General features: G+C 53.5%; 1 protein-coding gene across 1 annotated transcript in view; it reads left to right on the forward strand.

Moving 5' to 3' along the window:
- The first annotated feature begins 478 nt into the window (after positions 1-478).
- Positions 479-9,321, forward strand: part of Hpd (4-hydroxyphenylpyruvate dioxygenase) — a 12,289-nt gene continuing 3,446 nt past the window's right edge. The window contains exons 1-12 of the mRNA XM_005344425.3: positions 479-546; positions 649-675; positions 1,318-1,380; positions 1,699-1,803; positions 2,295-2,337; positions 2,481-2,563; positions 3,566-3,655; positions 5,034-5,137; positions 5,622-5,699; positions 7,005-7,167; positions 7,250-7,321; positions 8,705-8,827. Of these exons, the coding sequence (XP_005344482.1) occupies positions 544-546; positions 649-675; positions 1,318-1,380; positions 1,699-1,803; positions 2,295-2,337; positions 2,481-2,563; positions 3,566-3,655; positions 5,034-5,137; positions 5,622-5,699; positions 7,005-7,167; positions 7,250-7,321; positions 8,705-8,827 (954 nt within the window). The 5' untranslated portion in view covers positions 479-543. The remainder of the gene's footprint in view (positions 547-648; positions 676-1,317; positions 1,381-1,698; positions 1,804-2,294; positions 2,338-2,480; positions 2,564-3,565; positions 3,656-5,033; positions 5,138-5,621; positions 5,700-7,004; positions 7,168-7,249; positions 7,322-8,704; positions 8,828-9,321) is intronic.

Here is a 9,321-nt window from a genome sequence, read left to right on the forward strand (position 1 = left end):
ATTGTTTCCATTTTACAGAGAAAGAAACTGCAACTCCCAGGCTTGGTGACTTTTACAGCAGAACCAGAATGCAACCCCCCCTACACCCGTGCCTCCAGGAACCGTGGAGCACCCTGCCCTAAATATAATCTACATGTTTGCTTTGCAAACTGGGTTTCAACACACCCCCAGCAGCCCAGCTCACTCCCCTCAATCAGATAGCCCCTGCACTAAAACTGGCCTTACTCTCAGAGCTTTCAACCTGGGATGCAAAGATCACAGTCCCACCCCACATAGAGAGAATGTGCCCTTGGCTTCTTGTCCTGGCTCTGCTGGCCAGTGATCCATAGCAACACCCGTCTCCCTCTGAGGCTGGCACAACCACCCTGTCCCTGCGAAGTCAGAACTGACTCAGAGGTTCCCAAGTCTAGGAGCTCTGAGCTAGCTCAGCTCTCCACCTCCAGGAAGGCCAGGCCAGGGGCGGTCCCTGCCTTTGCCCTGCAATAAATACACCGTCCAACCTCCCCAGGCTTCTCGCCCCAGCCTTCCTGACCACTATCAACCATGGTAAGTGTGTCTGGGTCATGTGGGTAGCCATGAGTGCCAACCCACGGTGACTCAAGAAGTCCCTGCCATCACCTCTCACTGTGCCTTTCCTCCCCCCTCTAGACGACCTATACCAACAAAGGACCAAAGGTAAGCCAAGAAGAGAGATGCGGGGCCCTTGGCCAAGGAAGGGAAAGACAAAGGTGTCAAAGTGGAGGAGGAGGATGCCCACGGGTGTATGACATCTACGCGTGAATCCCCATCCCCTCCAGCTGACCGAGCTGGACTCAATGTCAGCTTCCTGAAGAACTCCCTCCATAAATGCCTGTTGGTCTCTGGAACCTGTTCAGATTTCTTTTGTTTTGTTTTGTTTTTCGGGACATGGTTTCTCTGTGGCTTTGGAGCCTGTCCTGGAACTAGCTCTTGTAGACCAGACTGGCCTCGAACTCACAGAGATCCACCTGTCTCTGCCTCCCAAGTGCTGGGATTAAAGGCGTGCACCACCACCGCCCGGCTTACCTGTTCAGATTTTTTCTGTGGTCTCCCTGACACCCGTGCCGTTCCCACATGAGCTCATTTCCTTCTGAGAACCCTGGGCAGGCCTCCTGTGGGGGATCCCCAATTCTGAGCTCTCAAGGAGCTCAAACCCTCTAGCACGAGATGTCTTTGGAGGCTAGACAAAGATGTGGGGGGTGGGTGACATTCTCCTAGGTTTGGGGACTGAGACCAGAGAAAAGAGGCAAGGACAAACTCCATCCTGGGATCCAACCTCCTTTTTCTTCCTTCCTGTAGCCCGAGCGAGGCCGATTCCTCCATTTCCACTCTGTGACCTTCTGGGTTGGCAATGCCAAGCAGGTAGAAAGGCTGGAGGGGGCAGGGCAGGGGACAGGTCAGAGGCCTCCTTTAGGGGGCTGGCCCCAGCTGCAGCTGGGATTGGCTACTGTGAGGGGAGGATCTAGGCCAGGCTAGAACCGGCCCTTTGGATTCTCATTACACAATCAGATCCACGGACCCCAGCAGGGACCTTTCAGAGGGAGGGGAGGGTTGCTGCTCTTCCTAGGAGGGTCTTCGAATGGGGAACAAGAAGGCAGGCAGAAGACTGGTGATCCCTTCTAGGGATCTCCGGGTTTGGTCCCCATGCCCCTCTGAACCCCTTACCACTGTGCCACCCAGGCTGCCTCCTTCTACTGCAACAAGATGGGCTTTGAGCCGTTGGCCTACAAGGGCCTGGAGACGGGTTCCCGGGAGGTGGTCAGCCACGTCATCAAGCAAGGAAAAGTGAGTACGCGCCCAGGTGTCCTGGCGTGGAGGGCTCTAGTATGTCCTGCAGTGGGGTACCCTGTCGTTTCAGGACACACACCCAGCTGGTTCCAAGATGCATGGCAAAGCTGCTACTGACTCATGCCCTAGGCAGCGGGATCTCCCTGGCTTCACGGCTTTCTCAAACTAGCCTAGCATTGGACCCATAGAAGCCCTAGAAACCTAGGATGTCAGAGAAGAGACTTTAAATGGACTCTGATCCATGGGATCCCTGGAGTTCTAGAGGCTCTGAATGAGGACCCAGCACAAGGCTACCACAGGGGAAAACCCCCAGCTCTGAGGACCAGGAGGGACCGGAGGCAACAAGGGGCAGGAACACATGCTCCAGGGATCCTGTATGGTGGAGTATCGTGTCCCACCAGGGGTGCCATAGAGTAGGCAGGGAAGATGGAAGGCAGGCACCTCACCCTCTCCTGGCCACCAATCCCATCCCCTTGTCCACGTTTTAGATCGTGTTTGTTCTCTGTTCCGCTCTCAACCCCTGGAACAAAGGTGAGGGGCATCACAGCGGGTGGCAGTGTGACCCTGACAGTTGGGCAGGGCATGGATTGGGGCAGGGTGAGACTGGAGCCCAGAAGGCCGGGGCGGGATAGGGGCTCGGATCGCCACTGCCTGTATTCTCCTGCTGGCCGCAGAGATGGGCGACCACCTGGTGAAGCACGGTGATGGGGTGAAGGACATCGCGTTCGAGGTGGAGGACTGTGAGCACATCGTGCAGGTGAGAAGCCGCTGGACGGACAGAGCAAGCCTCTGCCACTAGGACCCCAGCAGTCAGGCCGGACACTAGTACCAGCGACACACACCCCATCTTTGACTGCGTCTGCTCTCTGTGCAAATCTCATGTCCAGTTCTCCAAAGTGGGGATAATCATAGCCTTGCTGGAAGGTTGGAAAGGAAATGAATTAAAATGATCATGTCTGGACCATAACATTCTCAAGAGGCAGTCTAGAGCCAGCCATGGTGATGCCCACCCTGAGCCTCGGAGGGAAGATCTGGAGTTCAGAGTTATCCTCAGCTACACAGAGAGTTCGAGGAAAGCCTAGGCTACACGAGGCCCTCCTTCAGAAGGTCTCCTTGCTCATGGGTTGGACTCCATAGTAGAGCACTTGCCTAATAAACATCCCTAGCAAGGCACTGAACGGAAGAAAATGGGAACTGAGAGGTTTAGTGCGTGGCTGTGCAGTTTTGAGTGCGTGACATAACTTCTCTGTGCTTCTTTCCTCGGAATGGAGATAGCAATCCCATCTCACGTGATTGTCAGATTAACCTCAGAGCAGTGTCCGGCCTGTGATAGGAACACTTCGTGCAGTGAGTGAGCTCCAGCTGAGAAAATGTGTGAGCCTGGTCGGGCACTCGGCACAGGGTCTGACATGCTAAGTGCCCAATGAAAGAACAGCTCGTCTGCTGCTATATGACCACTCCTCTTCTAGGAGGGAAAACTGAGGACTGGAGAGACAGCAGGTTCAAAGAGTAGTTGGTAAAGGCAGGGCTGACAGGCACGCTCGCTTGCATTGTCTCCTATAAGCACAGCTTCAAACCTGGACCTGTTTCTCTATCTGGCAGATGGGCATGAGGCATGGTCCCAGAGAATCCAGCTGAAGGTAGCTAGCTAAGTGCCCTGCTATGTCAGAACCACACAGAAGCCCACAGCCAGAGCCCTGCAAAATGTCTCTGGGAGGCTCCAGCCCTCACTAGTCTCCCAATTTGGTCTCCCATATAGAAAGCCCGGGAACGGGGAGCCAAAATTGTGAGGGAGCCCTGGGTGGAGGAAGACAAGTTCGGGAAGGTGAAGTTCGCTGTGCTACAGACGGTGAGTGAACTCTGCTGGCCCATTCCCACAGAGACACCATGACACCACCACCCCCAACTCGTCCATTACACCACCCTATCCACAAGCCTCGGAGTATAGCCTTTCTCAAGACTGACCTCTGAAAAGCATGACCAGTGCCCAGAGGCTGCTGGGAGCTGCCAGGCATCCTCCCCAGTGGGAAGCAACAGCTTGGGGGGTATAAGCTTCAGCAGAGGTGGGGGCATTAAAAAGGGACGAGCAGTGGCATCTGAGCAACCCCCCCTCCCCGTGGCACTGCTGAAATGACCAAATACTGAAGCGGGAACTTACACGTGACCTGGGCACATACTGAGCCTCCTCGTGCCTCAGTCTCTCCACCTACAACCCCTCCCCTGTCAGGAAAGCACCCAGGAGGACAATGCCCAGCACAGGGGTCACTCTCTACAGGGATGGTGAGCCTGCATGGCACTCCTGTTACTTGGAGACCGGGGCAGCTGCCAGTCCCTCTTCCTCAAAGTTATATTAAATTTAAAGATTGCTAAAAGTGAGGAAAGGCCTGTAATCTCAGCCTCTGAGGGTCTGAGGCAGGAGGATCACAAATTCCAGGTGCTTAGGCTCAAATCCAGCCTGCGCAACTCAGTGAGATGCTGTCTCAAGATCTAAAAAGTGGACAGAGAGCTGCAGAAATGAGATGGTGAGGTGGGTGCTGGGCAGAAACATGAGGATGTGAGTTCAGATCCCCAGCACCATAGAAAAACATGAGGACGTGGGTTCAGATCTCCAGCACCATAGAAAAACATGAGGATGTGGGTTCAGATCCCCAGCACCCATAGAAAAACATGAGGACGTGGGTTCAGATCCCCAGCACCCACAGAAAAACATGAGGACGTGGGTTCAGATCCCTAGCACCCACAGAAAAACATGAGGACGTGGGTTCGGATCCCCAGCACCTGTATAAAAAGCCGGGTGCAGTAGGGGCTGGGGACATAGCTTCGTGGTCGAGCACTTGCCTGACATACGTAAGGACCTAGGTTCAATCCCCACCCCTGGGGGTAGGAGCAGAGCCAGTATACCTGTTAGGCCAGCATTAGGGGTTAGGGGTAGACACGGGAAAAATCCCTGGAACTAAGTGGAACTATCTAGACTCAATCTCAAACATAAATAAAGCCATGAAGGAGAAAACTGAATCCCCAGGCCACAGTTTCTGGACCTACAGGCAGACTGAAGACACTACCAAACAAATGACAAGTAGCCATGCATTCCAGAAAGGACTGCCCACTGAGGCAGGGTCAGATTCCTGGTAGAACCCAGAGGTCTGCTGGTGCCTTGAAAACACCGGACCCTGATAGAGCTGGTGGGTAGGGGCTTCTCCCTGACTCCAGCTGCTTCCCACCCCCAGTATGGAGATACCACACACACCCTGGTGGAGAAGATCAACTACACTGGCCATTTCTTACCTGGATTCGAGGCCCCAGTATACAAGGACACCCTCCTTCCAAAACTGTGAGTGCCCCTTGGTGTGGGAGTGGCAGAAAGAGACACCCCCCCCTTCCACTCTGGTGGAATCTGAAGATGGCACAGACACCAAGCGGTGGGTAGCAGGTGAAGGCCTAGGCCCCGGCCAGACTTTCTGGCTCACAGCTCCATTTCCAGCCCATGAACCTCGTGCAGGAGGCTCCTCTTTACACCTCTGCTTCTTCATCATAAGACAGGATAGGGAGAGCCGGGCGGTGGTGGCGCAGGCCTTTAATCCAGCACTCGGGAGGCAGAGGCAGGCAGACCTCCGTGAGTTCGAGGCCAGTCTGGTCTATAGAGTGAGTTCCAGGACAGTCAATGGGGCTGTTAAGAGCTGTCAGGTTAACTGTGCCTAATGCACAGCAGAGTCTGCTACATAAATGTGAGCTACTAGGGTTGGGGAAAGGTTCGCAGCAATGGAGAGGATTTGGGGGGCTAGTCTTCCCACCTTCTAACTCCATCTCTCTTCTAGGCCCAGATGCAACCTCGAGGTCATCGACCATATCGTAGGCAACCAACCCGACCAGGAAATGGTATCTGCCTCAGAATGGTGAGTCCCCGGCCTTGAACCCACAGAGATCTGCCTGCCTCTGCCTCCCAGTGCTGGGATTAAAGGCGTGCGCCACCACTTCCTGGCTACTTATTTATTTTTTACGTGTGCTTGTGTGTGGGGACACATACATCCCGCAGCACATATGTAGAGGCCAGAGAACAGTCGGCAAGAGCTGACTCTGTTTCCCCCACCCGGGTCCCAAGTGCTTTTCCCACTGAGCGCTCCCACCAGCCCCCATCGCCCCAGTTCTCTAAGTAAAGTAGGAAATAGGATACAGGCAGTGGAAGGCAACTGAGGTTGCAGATTCGTGCATTCGGTGTAAACTCTCACCTTCATTGAGGAGTGTCGCTACCTACCTGAGTCTGTTTATATATCATTATTATTATTATTGCACAAGGTCACAGCGGGGCATGCAGACCTGCGCGTGAGGAAGATAAAACCAAGCCCACTTACTTATATGTATTTTTTGGTTCTTTGAGACAGGGTCTCTCTATATCCCTGGCCGTCCTAGAACTCACTCTGTAGACCAGGCTGGCCTCAAACTCAGGGATCCACCTGCCTCTGCCTCCTGAGTGCTGGGATTAAAGGTGTGCACCACCTGGCAACATTATCATATTTAACTGGGAACATTAACGTGGCCCAGCTGAGGTAGCTACAAAAACACTCTACCACAGTAGCAGGCTGTTTTGGACCGCCAGCCCCCAAAACATGACTCAGAGACTTTTATTAATTATGAAAGCTTGACTTTAGCTTAGGCTTGTTTCCAACTAGTTCTTATAACTTAAACTAACCCATTTCTATTAATATGTGTCATCATGAGGCTCGTGGCTTTTACTCCTCTTCCTGCATGTGTTTCTTCTTCCCTGAGATAGAAGTCCCGCCTAACCGCTTCCTGCCTAGCTATTGGCCATTCAGCTCTTTATTAGACCAATCACGGTGACACATCTTCACACAGTGTAAAGGAATATTCCACAACACACCACTAAGCTACAGCCCAGCCCTTTAAGGGTCCCGGCTCTGCAAAACCTCACAGCGGCAATTAAATGAGTTTGGTCAGCACACCCAAGCCATAGGTTTGCATCAGCATCACCCTCCTCTAGATGAGAAGTAAGCTCCTGGCCCCCGGTTGGGAGCATTGGCTTCCTTCTATGTTTTGTTACGAGACCCTTTCCTTTCTCCTGGAAGAAAATTATCAAAAGAACAAATCTATGATGGCCAAGGTGTCACTGAGCGCGCACATGCTCAGTACCATAAGTGGGTCTGGTCAGGCACTCAGGGGCGTGTCCCCCGGCCACTCCGCAGGTATCTGAAAAACCTCCAGTTCCACCGCTTCTGGTCCGTGGATGACACGCAGGTGCACACGGAATACAGCTCTCTGCGCTCCATCGTGGTGGCCAACTACGAGGAGTCCATCAAGATGCCCATTAACGAACCAGCGCCGGGCAAGAAGAAGTCACAGATTCAGGTGGGGAAAGAACAGGGAAGGAGGCACAGATCTGAGTGACCGACAAACGGCAGTGGTCTCCTCCCTTCTTCTTCTTCTTCAGGAATATGTGGACTATAATGGGGGTGCCGGGGTCCAACACATCGCTCTCAAGACGGACGACATCATCACAGCGGTTAGAACCCTGTTCCTGGCCCATGTGCCCTCTCTATCCACTGCTGGGACAGTCTCTGCCAAATAGAGTAGGAGAGGGTGGTGGCAGTCCCTCTGGGAGGATGATAGGGCTTTCCTTCCAGATCATGTAACTCACAGAGTTACCCCTGCCCACTGTGATGGAAGAGTTGGTTCTGCGGAAAAATCCAGTCCCAAGTATAAGAAAGCCTGGGCTCCAGCCCCAGCTCTCCTGGTACTTTGCTGTGTGCCCAAGGGGATCCAGTGCCCTCTCTGGGCTTCAGTGTGCCTCAGTCTACAAACAAGGATATTAGACTATAAGACCACTTATGTTCTTTTATCCAAATTAAATATGCTTTGCCTATGGATGCAACATTCAAGGAGACCAGAGCCTACCTAGTTCTAAAGGAGGGACTAGTTTAGTCCTGGCCCAAAGGACAGGGAAAAAGCTCGAAAGTGTGAGAAAGCGGAAGATAAAGCAAGGTCCATCTAAATAGGGCAATCAAGGAGGGTGTTCTAGTTAAGGTCTCTACTGCTGCGATGGAACACCATGACCAAAGCAACTTGGCGGGGAGAGGGTTTATTTGGCTTGCACTTTGACATCACTGTCCATGACTGAAGGAAGCTAGGACAGGAGCTCAAGCAGGGCAGGAACCCGGAGGCAGGAGCTGATGCAGGGGCCATGGAGGGCTGCTGCTTACTGGCTTGCTCCTCATAGCTTGTTCAGCCTGCTTTCTTATAGAACCCAGGGCCCGCAGGCCAGGGGACGGCATCACCCACCACGGATGAGGCCTTGCTAGTTAAGAAAATGTCCTACAGGCTTGCTTACATCCCAACTTATGAAGGCATTTTCTCAACTGAGGCTCCCTCCTCTCTGATGAGGAGAGAGTGTGTCGAGTTGACATAAACCCAGCCAGGACCGAGGGCCACGTGGAGGAGGCAGTTGAGAAGAGGAAGCCAGGAACTCTGCAGAAGCAGCATGTGGCTAGGACCGAATGATGGGGGGGGGGGGACAGGAAGAGGTCAGAATGGGGCAGGTGGTACTGGCCATGGAGGACCTTGAATTCTGACTGTGACTGTGACTTCACTGTGCGGTAAGCAGAGAAGCGACACACTTGGTTCATCTCCACTGAGTTCATCCAGCCGCTATGCTGAGACAGACATAGCTTACTGCCTCAGTTTCCCTAACAGAAAGGCAGGCGTGGAGTACACTTCTGTGAGACCAATCACTTCCATTCTGTGCAGCTCAGACATAGGGAGGAGGTCACGGGGCATCCTGACAGAGGAGCTTGGACAGGACCCTGCCATCTCCTGCCCTGCTAGCCCCTCCTGGCTACAGTAGTTGAGATTAGGCAACGGGGCTGACCTGGATCCTGCTCCGTGACAGATCCACCACTTGAGGGAGCGAGGCATGGAGTTCTTGGCTGTCCCGTCTTCTTACTACAAGCTGCTGCGGGAGAATCTCAAGACAGCCAAGATCCAGGTGAAGGAGAGCATGGACACGCTAGAGGTGAGGCCTGGCCCGTGCCTCGCTAGCAGAACCAGAGTTCTGAGTCCACTGGGAAACACAGGCAGTGGAAAGCTGGGGTGCGGGAAAGGGGGTGTCAGAGACAGGAACAAGCACAAGCAGCAGAGTGAAAACAGACCCACCTGAGGCTGCTTTGCGGAGTAGCTGGGGACAGCCTCTCCGAACTGATGGCTTCGCTTGAAATCTGTGTGATAAGGTTCCGGTCACGTGAAGGGCTGGGCAAAGACAGCAACACGTGCCAGGGTCCTGAAACACAGTCACAGCCTCCACGTGTGTGAGGGACAGAAAGAAGGCCTTGTGTGAAGTGACTGGAGGCCGGGCAGGTTGGCAGGGACCAGTTTTTTGTTTTTTGTTTTTTCTCAAGATAGGATTTCTCTGTGTAGCCCTAGCTGTCCTGGAACTCATTCTGTAGACCAGGCTGGCCTCGAACTCACAGAAATCCAACTGCCTCTGCCTCTGAGTACTTGGGTTAAAGG

Source organism: Microtus ochrogaster, chromosome 2 (genome assembly GCF_000317375.1).
Source record: "Microtus ochrogaster isolate Prairie Vole_2 chromosome 2, MicOch1.0, whole genome shotgun sequence".
Classification (NCBI taxonomy): domain Eukaryota; kingdom Metazoa; phylum Chordata; class Mammalia; order Rodentia; family Cricetidae; genus Microtus; species Microtus ochrogaster.